This window comes from Bacillus rossius, chromosome 1 (assembly GCF_032445375.1).
Source record: "Bacillus rossius redtenbacheri isolate Brsri chromosome 1, Brsri_v3, whole genome shotgun sequence".
Taxonomy (NCBI): Eukaryota; Metazoa; Arthropoda; class Insecta; order Phasmatodea; family Bacillidae; genus Bacillus; species Bacillus rossius.
The window spans coordinates 239894330-239915638 of record NC_086330.1 but is presented as its reverse complement, the minus strand read 5'-3'; the positions used below and the strand labels follow the sequence as shown (position 1 = coordinate 239915638).

At 39.7% G+C, this 21309-nt stretch overlaps 1 protein-coding gene and 1 long non-coding RNA gene across 3 annotated transcripts in view; both read right to left on the bottom strand.

The window, feature by feature from the left end:
• The window catches only part of LOC134527402 (tectonin beta-propeller repeat-containing protein 2), a 203458-nt gene that overhangs the window by 156527 nt on the left and 25622 nt on the right, over positions 1-21309 (bottom strand). For both annotated transcript variants that reach the window (XM_063360066.1, XM_063360067.1), the window contains exons 4-5: positions 19762-19893; positions 18493-18653 (exon numbers count right to left, since the gene is read on the bottom strand). In XM_063360066.1, coding sequence (XP_063216136.1) covers positions 18493-18653; positions 19762-19893 — 293 coding nt within the window. The remainder of the gene's footprint in view (positions 1-18492; positions 18654-19761; positions 19894-21309) is intronic.
• LOC134527404 (uncharacterized) lies at positions 7994-14905 on the bottom strand. Its single transcript, XR_010074185.1, has 2 exons — positions 12011-14905; positions 7994-9768 (listed from the first exon to the last, which is right to left on the bottom strand). It is a non-coding gene; the product is annotated as an uncharacterized LOC134527404 (long non-coding RNA).

Genomic DNA, 21309 nt, shown 5'->3' with positions numbered 1-21309 from the left:
ATCATTCACTGTAAGTGAAAAACTGAAAGTGGTAAAAGAAGAAGAAGAAATTGGAAATCGTGCTGCGGGTAGGAAATACAACATTGATGAAAGCTGTATACGAGATTGGAGAAAAAAGAAGGACATATTTTCTAACAGTGCGGGCAGTCGGAGAGCATTCCGTGGAAAAAAACCATTTTATCCGGAAATAGAAGAAAAACTGAATGAATATGTAGTTGAAAAACGGCAATTTGGATACGCAGTCTCAACAGAAATGTGCACATTGAAGGCCACACAAATTGCAAGAGAGTGTGGGGTGGATAATTTTAAGGCCAGTCGTTCGTGGCTAAACAAGTTTTTTATTCGGTTTGATTTGTGTTTGCGCCGTCGTACCAACATCGCACAAAGACTTCCAGATGCATATGAAACAAAACTGACGAACTTTCAGCGCTTTGTGATTCGGCAGAGAACGGAACATTCGTACCTTCTCTCTCAAATTGGGAATGCGGATCAAACGCCTGTTTATTTTGAAATGCCATTGGATACCACTATTAACAAGAAGGGGGAAAAAAGTGTCTCCATAAAAACCGGTGGTAACGAGAAGCAACGCTGCATGGTAATGCTATGCATTACGGCCGACAGTCGCAAGCTCCCACCCTACCTCGTGGTGAAACGTAAAACGGTGCCTAAAATAAACGTTAAAGGTGTTATCGTGAGAGCGCAAGAACGTGGGTGGATGGACATTACGCTCGTTGAAGAATGGGTAAAGTTAGTGTGGTGCAGACGTCCTGGGGCACTTCTGAACGTTCCCAGCATGCTCGTGCTAGACAGTTTTCGTGCGCACACGTCGGAAAGTGTGAAATCTGCCTTAAAAAGGCAGAAAACGGATCTTGCAATCATTCCCGGTGGATTGACGTCCCTTCTGCAACCCCTCGATGTCTGTGTAAACAGGCCTTTCAAGGCAACTTTGAAACGCCTGTACACAGAGTGGATGGCAAGTGCGGACCATCAGTTGACACCAACGGGCCGCATTAAGCGACCTGACGTAGATGTTATCTGCAAGTGGGTGAAAACAGCGTGGGACAACATACCCGCAGAGCTTGTTGTCAAAAGCTTTAAGAAGTGTGGGATTAAAACTCACTTGATGGGAAAGAAGACGACGCAGTTTGGAACGACAATGACTCTTCTGATGACAGCATGATAGATGATCTTAGTGACGGCAGTGTAAGTAGGCCCTATTTTTACTTGCAGTTGTTTTCTTTTGTGGCAGGTTTTATGAATGAGTTTGTTAACACTACGATCTTTATTTTTCTTTGCAGGATGTTGAAACGGACTGAACAGTTGACGATCGTTTTTATTGCATACCAACATTTTAAAATTTATTTCACCAAATTGACGTCTGTTGTTTTAGCAATTGAATATTACTGGTTTTTTCTTAATATTCCATGCATTTATGTTAATAAAATTTATGTTAATAAAATTCTGTGTTTACTTTGTTGTTACAATGACAGACTCTTTTTCCCTATTTATGCTGGCACATGTAAATGACATTATAGTGAAAAAAAAATTTTTTCCTGGAGAGTGTGTTGAAAATTAGGGGTGCGGGTCATACATGGGGGCGGGTGGTACATGGGTAAATACGTATTTACTTATGGATTTGCTGAACTTTTTGAAAAAAATTGTGTTTAAACAATTAAATTTCCAAATAAAAAACTGGTTATTCTTAAATCACGATGGTTGTAGAATTGGCATGACAACAACAAATTTACTCACTTTTCTTAATCCAATTCATAATACAGTAACAGCTTTATTTTTATCTCTCAAAAGCTTTTGATACTGTTTATCATGCAATATTACTTCAAAAGCTATCTAATTTCAGTCTTTGTAACAGGTACACATAATGGTTCTCTAGTTATATCAAAACCATATTTTTTTGTATCACTAAACAACTATAATTCTTCTTTGCATATTGCTAATTCTGGGGTAGAACTTTAAACCATCATCTCTTAATCACTATTTTTTATTTATAATGTAACACTGGTTCTTAATCATGCCACTGGTTTCTATTTGCTGATGATTTGAAAATATTTTAAAAATTCACATCCTTATACAATTGCTACCTGCTACAATTTCATATTACTGAAATAGTTAAATGGTGTCATCAAAATTTGGTTAGACTTAACAAAAATCCAATTATAACTTTCAAAAGAAAACTCAATTCTGTTGTGTTTAGTTATAAGATTGATATTAATTATAAGTTAGATAATATTGATACAAGCGCAAGCAGGGCCGCGACGCGCGATGGGTTTGGTGCTGGCTGGTGGTCCCACACGGTCACTGACATCATGCATGGTCACTGACGTCATGCGCTATCCATTGATGTAAGACATGCCACGCGTGCCTGACCCGATTACAAGGGTCGTCGCTACCACCCCTCCTCCTCCTCACCACTCCCCGCGCTGCGCCATGCCTCGCGCGAGCTGCCGATGCCCTACTCGATGCTTTGGGCATCGGGTCGGCACAGGATGACGCAACTGGCCCCAGCCACGCTCGTCACTTCTAGAAGGGCGGCAGGGTCCATATAAGCCTGGATGCCGGCCTCCGCGAGTTGGAGTGAGCTCCCCGGCGAGGGAAGTGCGACGGCGACGGAGGTCCACGAGGAGTGCTGCGGTGAGAGTTGCGCGAGGGGTGTGGCCCAGCGAGGGGTGTGGTGTGTAAGCACTTGAGATACTGAGTGCGAGTAATTGATCAGTAGGCATTTTAAGTAAGATTATGTGTTAGTGTTGTAAATATTAGCAGTCAATAACACTGTGCAAAAATAAATAAATACAGTAGAACCCCTGTCATACACTTTTCAACGGAGGGCACAAAAATGGTGTATGATGCGGGAAAGTGTATGAAAAGGGAATGGCAATAATAAAAAAAAATTTCAATCTAGCATACCAGCCCAATGTCAGATTAAACTTAAATACATAATGTGTAAATAATTGCATCATATTAATGAAAGATATGAATTCATCATTATATATACATATAATAAAACTACCAGAAATGTAAAATACAGTACATAATCAAGTAAAGCAGTCCTTTCTTGGAGAGGGGAAAAGTCACCAAGCCTAAATTAGAAATAAAAAAATTAGGCTATTGTAAAAAGAAAAACAGAAATTTTTGCTGGTTTGTTTCATTTTACAAACAACTTTATGCAACAGAACAATTTTCAATAAAATTTTAACTTGAGAAACGTAAAATATAAAACAATCCGATTGTAAGAAAACAATAACAAACAAGTATATTCAGTTCAAAGATTAATGAATGCACAAAATATGAGATCCATGCCTTGGTAAATCGCGTGCACCATTTTCATAATCATTCGCGCCACTAGTCTCGCTTGGTGCTGGCCATAGATGCTAATAGCGAAGTGCACAGTCTTCCCGATACTATCCATATCTATGGTGCGATAAAGTTATTTTCTTACGTTTGCAAAGGTAAACAATGAACGTTTTTCAAAATAAAAGCATTAAAACGTAGTTTATCAGGAGGAATATAACAAAAAAATTTGTGAATTTTAGGACTTTTCCGCTTCGTAAAAACGTATGAAACGGGAAATTAAAGTTTTTATAAGTGTATGTTCCGGGAAAGTAAACCATTGTAAATATAGAACTTTCGGCGGGACCAAAATTAATCGGCGTATGACACGGGAAAATGTATGAAACGGGAACGTATCATCGTGGTTCTACTGTAATTGGGCTATTCCTATACGAACCCAGTTCTTGCCACTCTTGATTATTAAAATCGTAACATTTTGTTGTCAGAAGTGGGATAGCCCTAATTAAATAATTTACAAATAATTAATAGTGATTTACAAAAAAAATAATTAGAATTTAGATCGTCTGCATTAAAATTAAATTTAGGAACTGTAGTTAGTTTTGAGTGTAGTAGTTTTAAAATTAGTGTTAGTGTTTAGTAGTGGGTTAGGTTAGCCCATAGGGGAAATTACAGTGTATTCATAAGACAGAAGTGTTAGGCTTGAAGTGTATGTTGACAAGGAAGATGGCCACCGACGAACTTTAAAAGGTAATGGCTTTTTTGGCCGAAATGAATAATAAAATAGAGAAGGGCCAAGAAGAGATGAAAAATAAAATTGACAATAGCCAAGAAGAGATGAAGAGCCAAATGAATAACTGCCAAGAAGAGATGATGAATTAAATGAAGAGTGAAAGGAAAAACTGCCAAGATTAGATGAAGAATGCCATGAAGACTGAGATCGAAGACATGAAGAATAACAAAGAGGAGATAAAGAGGGGTCAAGAAGATGGATGAAACCAGTATTCAAGTGAGTGTTTGGAGCAGCATCTTGCAGAACAAGAGCAACAGCTAGCTCAGCTCAAGCAGACCACCCAACAGCGTGTAGCAGCTGTAACTGAAGAGTGCTGTCCGATGATCAAGGAAGCTACATCGGCTACGAAAAGAAGCAGTAACTGCTGTTATTCTGGAGATGTGAAGGTGGAAGGCACAACTAGCCACCCAAAATTCAAGCCACCCACCTTTGATGGCCAATCGTCGTGGGCTGTTTACAGGCGACAGTTCGAGGCAGCTGCTGAAGTGAATAACTGGCACGAGGAAGAAAAGGATACAGCACTTGTATTGGCCCTACGAGGATCTCAACTAGAGCTGCTGCAGACCATATCAGTTTCAGAGCAAAAAGAGGTAGAGGCCCTTGAGCTGAGATATGGAGACCGACACAGGGGCGAGGTGTATAGAACAGCCCTGAAGACACGTCAACAGAGATCTTTAGAAACACTCCAAGAACTCGTGCACCTCGCCTACCCAGAAGCACCAACAGAGTTCCGCCAGCAGCTAGCCACTAGTGCTTTTATAGACGGGCTCAGAGATGCGCAGGTTCAGCAAACTCTTCGTTTGGCCCGACACAAGAAAGGTTGCGAGGCCTTGGTCCATGCCCTGGAAATTGAGACAGCACACAGTGCCTCAAGAAACACCTGCATTAGGACAAGGAGAGCTGAATTGGAACCCTGCAATGCAGCAAATGCTAGAAACACCACTAATGAAGTAGTTATTCTCAGTGCATTGAAGAAACTGCTGAATGATACTCCAGGTGACCAGATCAGGAGAGCAGGAGGACGCACGCGGTGCTTCGTCTGCAATGAACCAGGACACATACAGTGGAACTGCCTGACACACAGGAAGACAACACAACAAGAAGAGAAACAGGAAGATCGACAGGGAAACGAGCAATAGCTGGTGGGAGAGGCCGCTTGCCAGCATTACAGGAAATGGTATCCCTAGGTTTTTCCTGTATCTGTATTTCATAGAGGCCATGCCAGTTTGTTGCTTAATCGATTATCAATGGCAGACAGTGTTTACTTACTGTTGACACAGGGGCATCTGTATCCATAATCCGTGCAGACATTGTAAGTAGAGAAAAGCTGAAGAGAACACACATCCCATATAGACTCAAAACAGCCACCTGAGACACTTCATCTGTGCATGGACAGCTGGATTTGGAAATTAGGATTGGAACTTGGATATTATCACAGATCTTTCTTGTTGCTGATATCACTGATAAGGTAATATTAGGAGTGGACATCATGAATTGATACGGATTCATTATTGACATGGAAGGACAGGTACTGCGTATCAAAGATGAAGAGGTAGCCTTGTTTACACCCGACCAATTAGAAGTTCCTGTAATGCAAGTGGTAGTTAGCGAATCTGTTTATATTCCAGCAAACCATTAGCAGATAATAGCAGCTAGGATTATGGGAGACCCTAGGTGCAACATGAGCTACCTGATAAGAGTCAGATATGAAGTTAGGATTGACGACACATCTGGTCACTCGAAGCATTGCAAGGGTCAGTGAGGTTGTACCAGTCAGGGTGGCCAACCTAGAATCTTGAACAAGGGTTCTTAAACCGGGAGACCCAACCGCTAGCTGCGAACCAGTCTCTTGGGTAGGCCAATGTGAGTCTTCCTTACCTATTAGACGTGATGCGCAAACACTGAAACCAAATCTAGAGCATCTACTAAGGTGATGCCAAAATAATCTAACAGATGGGGGAATAGAATAAGTCACAGCTTTTCTGGTAAACAACCAGGATGTATTTTCCTTAGTGGATACTGACCTTGAGAGAACAAGCTTGGTCTATCATCGCATCAACACAGGTGATGCAGAGCAAATCCGACAGGCACCACGACGACTGCGATTAGCAAAACAGGAAGAAGATGAGAAGTTGATCACGGGTATGATGGCGGGTAGTGTAATAGAACCATCAACAAGACATTGGGTTGCCACCGTTGTTTTAGTGGCGAAGAAGGATGGCCAACTCTGGTTCTGTGTGGACTACCGGAAGCTAAATGATATTGTCACGTGCACCTAGCCGGTGCCACCGCCATTTCTGTCACGATCCACCTTCAGAGGGGGGGGCGAGAATCGTAGCTCTTTACATAGAAACAACTCGCTTGGCATCAACTAGTCTTAACTTCATAAAATACTTTACTGTACCTAGGATCATAGGTTCGTCATCCCGTACAGGATGTCTGGTGAGAGCTGAACTAAGGAGATTTTGCAAAATAACATAATACTTAATTAAAATTATTTTATTCTTAAAGTCAAATACTCAACATCATTTTAAAGAACATTTAAATAGCGGGATTACAATTTAAAACAATAATCTCTTTACTTCCTTAACGATTGAACGACCTTACAAGAGAGAGAATGAGAGAACTTCACTAAACACTTCCCTAGTCCTTCCGAATACCTCAAATCATAATTAATACTTAAAATTAAAACAAAGATAAGTCCATACTCACATTTTCCGAAAAGCCTTTCTTGATCGATTACTTTTAAAAAATAACGTAGGGGCCTCTCCTGCCCTTGAAATCCCGAACGAACATTACATTTTAAAAACTATGACGCGTGACCCCTGACGAGGGCCATAGCCTCCGCCCGAAAGCTTGACGACTACATTATGACCTAACTTAAATTAAACGACTCGTGGCCTCTGGCGTCGACCATAGCTTCCGCCCGAAAGCTTGAATTCCTACATCACGAACGAACTAACAACTCGTGACCACAGGTGAGACGCATAGCCTCCGCCTGAGTGAGCCTGAATTCCTACATCACGAACGAACTAACAACTCGTGACCACAGGTGAGACGCATAGCCTCCGCCTGAGTGAGCCTGAATTCCTACATCACGAACGAACTAACAACTCGTGACCACAGGTGAGACGCATAGCCTCCGCCTGAGTGAGCCCCGAGTCATCACTCACTTGCGCTTAAATTCGCGCGCCCTGCCGCGCCTACCATAACAAAAGCTCGTTATTGAAGTCAAATTTACTAAACAACTAACTAGAACATCTGGGAAGACTACCCCCCCTCTACCCCAATGTGCAGGCCACACCGCGCGGCTTGTTACGACAGCGCGCCCCAGTAACTGCGGCCCGTGGCTGCGCCAGCGCGCGGCCAAACAAACAAACAAAATTCTGCAAGCCCGCAGCGCGCCGCGCCGGCCCCGTGCCCCAATTACATGGTCACGCCACTTGCGCTGACGAGTGAACAGAGCAGCCAGCCCAGAGTCCCGTCAGTAAAGTCCCTAAATTTGATTTTAACAACCCTGCAAAATTTCAACCCGCGACATAACCCTCCCCTCACAGAGCTCGAGCCCCATCGAGCTACCTCAAAATTACAAATTGTCTTTTTCCATTAAACCATAACTATAAATTCCTCATTTCACAAAAATAATAATTTTCTTAGTTCCTTGCTGTCTGAACATACATCTAGATTCTGCATAAGATTTATTTTAAAACAACAAGTATTCATAAAATTAAAGGTAAAACTTTTATCTGGTTTGTTCTCACAGGAACCTTCAGAGGCTCGAGTTCTCAATTCAAAAAAAATTGTTCTGTTAGTGAAGCTCTCTTTACAAATTAAATTACTGTTCTTAGTTTCTCAGTATTCGTTAAACAATGTGCAAATTCTTGATAATTATTATTATTTTTTTTTTTTCGGTTTCCGTTTATTACCATACTTCTTTCGTTCTTCAAAAAAAATTAAGTGTCCTTACAGTGTTTCAATTAATTAAACTCTTATCTCGTGAAGGTTGGTGCAACTCCTCGAAGTCAGTGTTGTCGAGAAGAGTAGCTCCCTGGGCTGGCCATCAGCAAACACCACTCAACTCCAACAGCTACTGGACTGGCTTCCAGGGCAGCTCACAACTTCTCCCCACATCTGCTTCGGAGTTGTGCCATCCTCATCACGAACAGATTACAATTCTGAAACATCATCAACAGGCATTACCATCACGCCTGACAAATACAAAACTAACTACTAAACTGCAATCGATGGGCAAGGATGCAAACACACAAAAAAATAAAATTAATTAATTCAACTGCTAACATAAAGTATCCCACCCTTAGCATAATCTAATCAGGCAAATAATTTGATAGGAAAAACTTAAGGAAGGGAAACATGACCTCCAATGATTTTCCCTAACTCTTGAGTCTTGATCTTCTCTATACAGCAAATAGTCCCCACGAAGTAACTGGGTTGAAGGTCAGTTCACATGACCCACCCATAACCTCTTCTACTCTTCTTTTCTTCTGGGGGCAACCACAATGCCCACCAATCTCTCTCCATGGTGCCGAACCAGCTATCCCATGAGAGTAAACAACGTAGTCAATAGAAGCGCAGAGGGGAAACACCAATCTCTGGCTTGTCGAGTCATAAAACTGCTTTATCTTCTTCTTCTTCTGAGTAAAACATCTGATTAATCTTGCTACTATTCTTCCCAACAATAAAAAAAAAGTTCATCAGGTATCTTCATAAAAAAACATTCTAACTAATAATAAGTCTTCTTTTTCTTCTTTTTTTTTTCTGTTAGATGTAATAGAAGGCCATGTTAGGGAGGTTATAGGGAAAAAGAGTGGCCAATTCCCACCCCATCACCCACCTAGATCATGACTAATTAACTTTTAAATTTTCTATTTCAAACAAATTAAAAAAAAACCATTTTTATTCAAATTTTTAAATTATAGCTACTTTTCCTTCATAACCTCAAAAGCAAATCAATAATTCTAAATGAAATTGTGATTTACTGCATCCTTGTTCCATCCGATCTGTTTGTTTATAACCTTTCTTGTAAAGTATAAAATTTTCAAACATTACTAATTCAAAAAAAAAATTAAATTCTGGTGTCCTTTGAGTTACAATTAAATTTACTATTTCTTAGCTTGAAATAATTTAAGTTTTCAAAACTATTTCATTGTCTAATTCACAACACCTAAAAATCAACTCAAAACAACAAATCATCAAAATCAATAAGATCATCTGACCTACCTATCAGTACTGTGAACTTGAACTGTTCGTACACATTTATAATAAGCTATTGTATTTAAATTCCAACCTAAATAAGGTTTTAAAAAAAAACTACTAATCCCTCTGTAAATTAAGAAAATTAACTTTAAAAATTAAACTTAAGGTATTAGTTCTTTTTGACAGCTACCACAACTCACTAGTTCCATTACATTACTATAACCTAAAAAGTTCTGTAAATAATGTTTATAACAAAAAAAAACTCCAGTTACTGTCTTCCATAAAAAAAAATAAAACTTTACATGACCTTATTAATCTCCACTTGTAAGTCCATGGCTGCCAGCTTTCTCTTCTCTTGAATCTTCAGTCTTGGCTCTTGTTTCAGTGATCTTGTATCTTGTCTCTCGAACTCTTGTCATCTTGTAAACTGGACTGCTGCTCAGCTCATCTTAAGGAATCTGTAACAGTTTCAAAAATACATGTTAATTTAAATTACATAATTCCTGTTCTTTGGTCCTAAAAAAAATTGTATTATTAGTACACATTACCCTGAAACAACATTATTATTCATTGTTTATTACTTAAAAAAAAATGCTTTACCATAAAATCCTTTTTTGTTCTTTTCATTAGGCCTATTTATTTTCCTTCTTCTTAATTAAATTCTGCTTCAAATGTTAATCCTAACTTAAGACCTACCATCTATTTATTATTCATTACCTACATTATTTATGTTACCCTAAAATTCCCATAAGTTTCTAATACTTCCTATCAAAGACATTCTCTCTAAAAAAAAATTTACTTGTGACTCTTAACTTAACAAACTTAAAAAAAACTTTTACACTAGACTTAACTTATTATTCATTCTTAGTTACTAAATTTCTATATGTAAACTTTAGTACTTACAAACAAAAACTGCCTATTTCTCTCTACCTCTTAATCTCTTTCAATTATTACAATAATAATGTTACCTTGCATCTTTAAACTTTCTTCTTTTCAATTAAATTAGACATCTCATAACAATAAAAATTCTGCCTATACTCTTCTTATGGGTGTCCAACCCAAAAACAAAATTTCAAATTCTCAAGTTTCCTTATATTTAAATTATGCAATGCACATAACCTCTGTGGTGCCTGTACCCTTTTAGGCCTACCACCTTCTCCTCTCACAGCATGACAACTCTTATTCCTCGGGGTCTGTATTCACTGTTACAAATCAAATATCTCAAAAAAAATTAAAAACAAATTTATTATTTTAAGAAAACAAAAATTTACATTGAATTTACTATGGAGCCTGGAAATCTTAATGTCTCACAGCAGCTAACATGACTAAATCCCATGGAACCCCAGGTTTACATAACCTGTGCCCAAAAATTTAAGCATACCAGGCTTTCTCTGCACTGGTTTTACAGCATCACACACTATTTAGGGCCCCTGATCTGCCATCAGTCCCAAGGAGTTTTCCCACAACCCCTCTCTACACAAGCGCCTACCGCATTCCTCTCAATTGGCTATCGGTTTTACGGCATTCTTTTGGGATCCGACCATCAAGTTAGGGCTAATCGAACACTAAACCACCATACTTCCAAACTAATGTAAATCAATTAAATTTTCTCTGTAATTTCTTAAAATCCAAATAAAAATTATTCAAACATGCCCAAGAAACTTTCAAAAAAAAAATTCATAATCTTATCTTCAAACCCTTAAAATAAAAATAAATAGATTACTCTGTTTTCTCCTTAATAACTGTAAACTGTCAACAAATATTATGTCGTAAATTTAACTATGCTTACTGACTCTAAATCATAAAATCTCATTCGTCCTAATTAATAAACAACCAATTTCCTTGAAATCTCACTGTATCTCTCATACTCAAACTCCACTGGCTGAATATCTCAATAAATTCAAAAACAATTATCTAAACTCTTAAAGAAATTCCTCCCCAATTATTCAAACTTCTTCACATTATTTTATTTCATTACTTAAAACACCTTACTCAAAAAAATTAATTAATTATCTAGCTATCTTCCATTATTATTTATTTACCGAACAAAACTTTCTCCTAAATTAATTTAGTAAAATTCAATTTCACATTAGGCAAGTACACTAACTCTTTACAGCAATGTTTCTCATTTCCCTCCTTCCTAACTGAATCCAATCTTACTTAACCTCCAGGGAATTTACCTCACAAAATAACCAAAAATTTCACTGTAGTGCCTATCTGCTATACGCCCACTACACAGGGGGCTCTAACCCCACCAACAAACTTCATTGAAATGGTACCCTATCCCATACAGGATAGCCACTTCGGTACTACCATGGGGAACTCCTGCCCCAAACTACTCACAACTCTCAGGATTCTCCTGACCCTTAATTCCGTAGTCAGCCCATCTCCTATGGTCTGCGCTACAATTCCCTTTCTTCCCAGGGACACAACGCCTCACCTTAGGGTCCCTCGCCCTAATGAAAACATTAATTTTGTCTCTCTGTTCTTTTGGAGTAAATTCCCTCTACACACAAAATCTAGCCTTCCCAGTTTTCTCAATGCTTATCGATTTTATAGTGTACCTCCTTAATAATGTTTACAAATCCCAAAAAAATATTTTTAAAACCGAGGTAGAATTTAACTAACAAAAACATAAACAACTTACAACGAAACACTTCTAGCCTATACATCATACACTTCTTAAAATAAATTACTTACATACTGAAAGTTCCTCTTCTTCTAAAACACACTTAAATTTAAATTTATTTAACCAATAGTCTATTTTCTTATCGCTAAGTTACCGTACAGCTGATCAAAACAAGGTCACGGCCGTCCACGTCTCTGTACGTGCTCGTGACGTCACCGAATTCCATCAGGTGCGCCAACCCTCGCTTGCGGTTCCTCCGTTCTCCGCTAGGTCTCAGCACCTCCCCGTCACGTGTTCATTCTGCCACGTCCACTGACGTGTCGTTCTGAAACAACTCTCAACATTTTTCTTATTAAAACAAAACATCACTATAAATTCTATAACTCTCTTTTAAATAAACTCTCGTTTTCTCTTTAATTCCTTTTTACCGTCTATCCTTCCCTCGACTGATTTAATTCGTACGTCTCGTCTCCTAAGCGCACGACAGCAAAACAAACTTGACTTGAAAATAATTCCTATTTACGAAAAAAACTTTATTTTAAATTTTAACTCTCTTAACCTACAATCTTAAAATGAACTTCAATTAAATTAAACCACTTGCATTATCTCTAATAAGCATTTAACTTATAACGTATTCTCCTCACGTAATAATCCCCGATATAAATCTACAATAAATTCAACGACTTAAAACAACTTATCACTATAAACTTTATCCTTACAAGTATCCTCAAATAAACATCTGTTACGTCAAAAAAAAAATCTCAAAGACTTCCTCCACTATAGACTAAAATTCCGTAATCCTCTCCTCAAGTAAACTCTTAATAACCTGCTATCAGAAGCTGAAACTAACTTAATAATAAACATAAAAATCTACCTCTCTCTCTCTCCAGAAATAGAACCTACCCGGCGCCTCCACCATTTCTGTCACGTGCACCTAGCCGGTGCCACCGCCATTTCTGTCACGATCCACCTTCAGAGGGGGGGGCGAGAATCGTAGCTCTTTACATAGAAACAACTCGCTTGGCATCAACTAGTCTTAACTTCATAAAATACTTTACTGTACCTAGGATCATAGGTTCGTCATCCCGTACAGGATGTCTGGTGAGAGCTGAACTAAGGAGATTTTGCAAAATAACATAATACTTAATTAAAATTATTTTATTCTTAAAGTCAAATACTCAACATCATTTTAAAGAACATTTAAATAGCGGGATTACAATTTAAAACAATAATCTCTTTACTTCCTTAACGATTGAACGACCTTACAAGAGAGAGAATGAGAGAACTTCACTAAACACTTCCCTAGTCCTTCCGAATACCTCAAATCATAATTAATACTTAAAATTAAAACAAAGATAAGTCCATACTCACATTTTCCGAAAAGCCTTTCTTGATCGATTACTTTAAAAAAATAACGTAGGGGCCTCTCCTGCCCTTGAAATCCCGAACGAACATTACATTTTAAAAACTATGACGCGTGACCCCTGACGAGGGCCATAGCCTCCGCCCGAAAGCTTGACGACTACATTATGACCTAACTTAAATTAAACGACTCGTGGCCTCTGGCGTCGACCATAGCTTCCGCCCGAAAGCTTGAATTCCTACATCACGAACGAACTAACAACTCGTGACCACAGGTGAGACGCATAGCCTCCGCCTGAGTGAGCCTGAATTCCTACATCACGAACGAACTAACAACTCGTGACCACAGGTGAGACGCATAGCCTCCGCCTGAGTGAGCCTGAATTCCTACATCACGAACGAACTAACAACTCGTGACCACAGGTGAGACGCATAGCCTCCGCCTGAGTGAGCCCCGAGTCATCACTCACTTGCGCTTAAATTCGCGCGCCCTGCCGCGCCTACCATAACAAAAGCTCGTTATTGAAGTCAAATTTACTAAACAACTAACTAGAACATCTGGGAAGACTACCCCCCCTCTACCCCAATGTGCAGGCCACACCGCGCGGCTTGTTACGACAGCGCGCCCCAGTAACTGCGGCCCGTGGCTGCGCCAGCGCGCGGCCAAACAAACAAACAAAATTCTGCAAGCCCGCAGCGCGCCGCGCCGGCCCCGTGCCCCAATTACATGGTCACGCCACTTGCGCTGACGAGTGAACAGAGCAGCCAGCCCAGAGTCCCGTCAGTAAAGTCCCTAAATTTGATTTCAACAACCCTGCAAAATTTCAACCCGCGACAATATCATCAAAAAGGACAGATAACCCACCCCCCTCGGTTAAGATGACACACTTGATACATTCTCTGGCACCAGATGGTTCTCTACATTGGACCTGAAGAGTGGTTACTGGCAAGTGGAGCTACACCCAGGAGAAGACTGATTCCCCAACAGGTAGTGATCTGTTCCAGTTCACTATGTTACCATTCGGGTTATGTAATGCTCTGGCAACTTTTGAGAGATTGATGGACTTTTCCTGCACCGCTTGACTTGGAAAACATGCCTAGTATACATGGACGACATTATTGTAATAGGGAATACAGTGAAGGAACATTTGCAAAATCTCCAGGATGTATTTGACAAGCTTCGCCATGCCAATCTTAAGTTAAGTTCTAAGGCGTGCTTTCTGTTCCAACATAAGGTAACATTCCTTGGACATATTGTATTGCAGGATGGAGTGCGAACAGATCCCGTGAAGATCCGTCCTGTTAAGGAGTGGCTTCAACCTAAGAATAAGCACGAAGTAAGGAGTTTCTCGGAACTCTATACCTACTATAGTCAGTTTGTGCCTGGATTTTCAATAATCGCAAAAGTGATGCATCATCTGACCGAGGAAAAGAGACAATTTATATGGACTTCAGCATATGAGACTGCCTTTCAAGTCCTCAAGGAATCCCCATTCTTGCTTCCCCCCATTAACACGGAGAATAATTATATCCTCTACACATATGCAAGTGGAGATGGTTTAGGAACTGTACTTTCCCAGGTTCAAGATGGAAATGAACGAGTAATAGCATACTACAGCAAAGTTTTGTGTAAGCCTAAACGCAACTATTGCATTAAAAGACGAGAACTCTTGGTTGTAATGAAATCTCTGCAACATTTTCACAGATATTTATGTGGGAGGAGATTCCTTTTACCCACTGACCATGACGCACTTAAATGGCTACTACAGTTCAAGAATCCAGAGGGACAACTTGCTAGTTAAATTGAACAGATACAGCAATTTGATTATTGGATAGAACACAGGAAAGGCCGAATCACAGCAATACCGATGCCCTCTACCGAAGACCTTGCAAGGTAGACTGTAACCATAACAACAGGGCAGAGAAAAATGAGGGGATCGAAGATATTCGGCGAACTACAATAACTAACAGGGAAGAATAAATGGGATGAAGACAGCGCACCAGCAAGATCCTGACCTGACACCTATCATAAACTGGCTAGAGAGTGGTACTGGACTTCCAATATGGCATGAGATCTCCAGTGACTGAAGGACTGTGAAAGCTTACTGGGCACAGTGGGATTCCTTGAGAATCATGAATGGGCTACTAATGAGGGCATGGGAGAGTCCAAATGGCTAAATAGTTACCATGGAACTACTCCTTCCAAAGAGTCTAGTGGCAGATGTATTGAAGAAAATCTATGATGGTACCTGTGGTAGTCATCTAGGGGTGAACAAAACTCTAGCCAAGACCCGTCAACGCTACTAGTGATTGAGGTGTCGCCAGGATGTGGAGGCTTGGTGTAGACAATGCAAAGCATGCTCGGCTAAAAAAGGGCCACAACACCGGAATCGTGGGAAAATGAGGGCATACAATGTAGGGGCCCCCTTTGAGAGGATAGCCATCAACATCGCTGGACCTTTTCCCAAGACTAAAGACGGTAACCAGTACATTGTGGTACCAATAGATTGCTTCAGCAAGTGGCCAGAGGCTTATGCACTTCCTAATTAAGAAGCTTCAACCATTGTGGATGCAATAGTCAACAACTTCATTTGCAGATTTGGGGTACCAATGGAGCTCCACTCAGACCAAGGTCGCAATTTTGAGTTTACAATATTTTAGGAGGTGTGTCGATTACTGGGAATAAGTAAAACCAGGACTACAGCCCTACATCCTCAGTCCGATGTCAAGGTGGATAGGTTTAACAGAACTCTCGAGGAACACCTTGCCAAAGTTGTGGCAGAGCATCAACAGGATTGGGATCAACACATCCAGTTGTTCCTAATGGCATTAGGTCTGCCATGCATGACTCCACTGGACAAACCCCTGCGAGTATTGTGTTTGGACAGGAGTTGAAGCTGCCCTGTAAAGTAAAGTTCGGTCGTCCCCATAAAGAGCCGACCAACACCACTGATTATGTAAATCATCTAGAGCAGCGAATGGCACTTGTACATGAGGAGGCCCGCAGGAATCTTTGATTAGCGACAAATGAAGACGAGGTACGACCTGAAGGCTAACTCAACCGGATTTCAGTAGGGCGATTTAGTGTAGCTGTACAACCTCCAATGAAGGAAGGGAAGGTGCCCTAAGCTTCAAGCATCATGGGAAGGCCCGTGTGAAGTCTTGAAGTGCCTAAATGATGTCTACCGGATCCAGAGAGGAAAGAGGGGACGGATGAAAATGGTACATTTGGACCGTTTGAGGGAATACGCTGTAAGGGATGTGTTACTTGTTCGAGACGAACAGATTTAAGGAAGGGGCAGTGTTACCAGCACAAGCGCGCCGAGTTCGGTGCTGGCTGGCAGCCCTGCACGGTCACTGACGTCATGCGCCATCCATTGATGTAAGACATGTCACGCATGCCTGCCCGGATTACAAGGGTTGTAGCTTCCCCCTCCCTTACCCCTCCCCGCAAGGCGCCCTGCCTCGCGCAAGCTGCCGATGCACTTCTCGACGCTTTGGGCGTCAAGTCGGCGCAGGATGACGTGACTGTCGCTTGAGCTAATAATGCCCTACTCGAAGCTTGGGGCCTCGGGTCGGCACAGGATGACGCGACTGGCCCCAGCCATGCGCGTCACTTCTAGAAGGGCACCAGGGTGTATATAAGCCTGAACGCTGGCCTCCGCGAGGGTTGCTCGGCGAGTTGGAGTGAGCTCCTCGGCATAGGAAGTATGACGGCGACAGAGGTCCACGAGGAGTGCTGCGGCAAGAGCTGTGCGAGGTGTGCGGCTCAGCAAGGTTTGCGGTGTGTAAGCACTTGAGATACTGAGTGCGAGTAATTGATTAGTAGGCATGTTAAGTAAAATTATTTGTGTTGTAAATATTAGCAGTCAATAAAACTGTGCAATAAAAAGAAATAATTGAGCTATCCCTATACGAACCCAATTCTTCCCATTCAACGATTATTAAAATTGTAACAATATTGAAATGTCCTAGACACCATTCATTGAAAACTTGGGGTAATATTATATGCCAAACTGTAATTTCATCTTAATGTTGTCCACAATATTACTCTTTATATAACTTTAGTTTTCTCTAAATTAGAATATAGTTAAGTTATTTGAAACAATATTAATGATTGTGAGTGTTAAAATAGAAAACATTCAAAACAAACTTCTTAAATTGTGCCGCAAATTAGGGATTTTCTCTACACCATCTCATGTTTCTTCATTCATACTTTTGATCAGTATTCAGGGGCTTACATTTAATCTTTTTATTCCGATGACCCCTTTCAGTACGAAGTTTAAGAGGACACTTAAAATTTGCAAAAGCCCAGAGATGTTGTTCGAGATCTGTATAACGTTGGTCGTAAAGCCCGTGACTATAATGTGGGGAAAAAATTTTATGTAGGAATTACCTTCTTCCATCGCTCGCGGAAAAGAAAAATGTAAAATTAATTACACCTTATGTTGGGCCATACAGAATTTGCCGTTATTTGAGCAGCAGTACAGTTCTACTGGAGAAATGTGATGTTAAGGGCAAGTTCCGTAAAGCTCATGTGAGCCAATTTAAATTGTGTTATTCTTATCTTCTTAACTATCTTATCTATCTTATCATTATCTTTTTCATCAGTATTATCTACCCTTTCTCCACAAATATGAACTTATTATTTTTATTTACACCCAATATCAGGTTTTTACAGGCTGACAGAAATAAAGTAACAGGTCGTTAACCCATCACGTTTGGGACCACAGCCATACTGGATTAGCAATTTATGCTGGATTATTGAACATCTTACAGTTTTAACGAAAATACCAAGGACAATGTTATTTTTAACAAGTTGTAATAAGCTGCTCTGTTGAAAGAAACAAATAGAAATGTGTGCTACTGTTTTAAAAAGTCCTGATAACATGTTGCATCCGTGAATCAGTTCTCTTCTCCCAAAAAAAATTATGATGGAAATATAACCCGCTAGAAAAAAAAACTTGTACTGGAATGAAAACTGACAGTAACTATAAACGCTGAGCGAACTAAAAATGCAGCAGCGCAATAGTGCGACCTGGCCAGTCAAGGTCAAAGCTGGAATGCACTTGAAAAAATTTGAACGTGAGTGCTGGGTTGAAGACATTCCACTGTATAACAATGGTTATTTAGTTAAGCTGAGTTATTGTGAAGACGCAAACGAGCAACATGTTAATAATTGTTTGCTTACGTTTTGCGCTCCTTCTGCCCAACTTGCTGAACTCGCCAGCGATCGTCACGGTGACAGACGATGCTGCGGTACACAGTGGACACCAGCAGCAACTGCTGACTGTAGCTCAGCTGCACTATCTCGTACTTCTCATTCAGTATCTCCATGGACTTGCTCAGGTGCTACGCAACCGCCAAGCACACAACAAACACTGCAGTCGCGACTGCTCCAATACCAACACACTGCCAGCATGCAACATTAACTATCTCGGCAGTGTCCAAATTCAAGTACACGGTAACCCTGCGTACTTACTTGCTCTTGAGATGCACTAGAGCAATTCAGCAGTGAATAATTTTTAGGGTTCAACAAACGATATTAGCCAGCTAAATAGGTCATTAACAATTTTCTTCTATAAAGGAATTAAATGCTAGCAAAAAAATAGTACATTTTTACACTCTATCACTAAAACTTGAATTTATGGTTATATATGTACTTAAGTTTCTGCCAATGTTTTGTAAAAATTTAATCGATAAATATGCAAGTATTTGTTGAAATTGTTATTTATAATAATACTTAAATATATATCTTTTCAATTATTTCTTAAGCCTACTAAAGTATAAAGTGGAAATGATTTTACAAGTATTCTATTACATAGATTATCTTTTAAAAATAATCTACAAAGTGCTATTCAAAAAGGCCACTTTTCTTTACCTGGTTGAATGTGAGCCATAATTATTATATTTTTTTATTTATAAGCATTTAAAATTTCCATTAATTTATTCACTGAATCTCTGAACTAGACAAAACCTTTACTTATTGCCATGAACTTAATCAGATTCTCTAACTGCTGTTCAAATGTAAAAATGTATCCTTGGGCCTTGATTGTGCCGGTCCTTCACCCATCAGAGAAGAGTCAGTAGGTACAAGTGCACATGAGCTTTGAACTTAGCAACATATAAGGGGTTGACCTAGCCATGACTCATAATGCTGACTATAATCATAAAAAAGGGAAGAAATGGATTTTGGAAGACACAGCACATTTATTATCACATTGACAAAAGGAATTTGAAAGTTGGACTTGGTTTACTTTCAATCACAATATCCATTATACACCAAAAGACTTTTGCCACATAACATTATGTTTGCTTTTGCTTGTGTTGGGTTTCCAATTAAAAAAAAAAAGGTACTTAATACCCTTTTCAATTTTTCTGAAAAGAAAACAGAAGCTATTCTAAATCACCCAAAACATTTGCTCATTTGCTTAGCTAATGGGTCCAATATGTTGCTCACCATGTAGAAATCAAACTCTGTGAGAACCACGATGCCATTTCTATCACCGCTGAATAATTTCATACCATTCATGCTCCACTCAATGGCCGTCACCGCAGTTGTGTGGAGACCGCTGATAGTGTACCTTTCCACCTGCACACAGCAGCAAACATACAAATACTGCAAATAGTTCCCTTCCTTCTGTCAGACAATAAAAAATATGCATACATTAAAACACATACACCATATAATGACTTTCACTACTAACACCCAGCCCCAGAGTTCCAGGTTTTATTTGATCTTGGAACAAACTGATCATCAAGATGTGACTGCCATTATAACAAATTTATTTAAATATTTTTAGGCCAAGAACCTGTGGTATTCACCCGCAGACGGGTTGCTCCTTCGTATTGGTAGCACCCTTAATTTTGGGCAAAAAAACCTAACATGTCTTCACTAGAGTTCCATGGATACAAGTGAAGTGTTTCTTTTCTTAGCTTATTGGCATGTAAGAAATACGACACTGGTGTTAACCCTCGGCTCTTTGCTTACTACGAAAGGGTGTGAGGCAGCCCACTTCCCCCCTCCCTCCAATACTTACAACCTATCCAATTCCCACATACTTACAACCTATCCAATTCCCACACTTCCTAACAAGACAAAGAAGAAGACTGCTATTTTTCATACCCTTGTTTACCTTTCCTCTATTGTATTTTATTTTTTTACCCATACCTTTGCTGTGGAGAGAGAAGAGGCGGCAAGCTACTCTTTGTCAGTTCCATCTATAAAAATTAGTACGCAATTTTCCGCAAGGCAGGAGGAATCTAAAAGGTGCTCTTATAAACACCAGAGATGGCTGCAGTTTTGTCACGGTATGTTCAGTTGAAAGCATGGGCAATCTCATTCCAAAACAATAATGATTGGACACAGTTGCAAAACGAACACTTGTCAATATAGATGTGTTAATTGTGTGGGTATCAGTTCATGGGACATTTACAAAGAAAAGAGGGAGGGAAAACCGTCAACACTGCCACATGCCCTCATGCACACACACACACACTCTTGCTCATCCTCTAGCTGGTTTATTTTTAGATTTTCTTCTTCTTGCCCTCACAGCGTAGCAGATGCGTCACTTGCTGCCGAGATATTTTGTTTAAACAACTTATACTTTCTCATGGAGTTATATTGATTAAAAATCAATATAGGTTAGTTATTTATGTACATATTCAACCACACAGTACAATATTATTATTTTTAACACAAAATTCACATACAAGTCATAGTACATTTTTTTAACACTAAAACTCTGCATAAAATATGCTATCCAGACCCAGGAAAATACGGTAAAACAAAAAGATGTGATATGAGAAAAGTCTAAAAGTGGTTTAGAAAGAAATTAATATAAGATTTTATATGGTTTTACATTGCTTGGCTATGCACAAGGACTATGGTAACAGGACCTCCAAAACTATGATGGGCTCCACACCACTTGGGTACTAACTTGATGCTCTTAGACTTGTGTCATGACAAGGAGAACTCACACAATGGTTGTAAGTAAGTCTGTGCAAA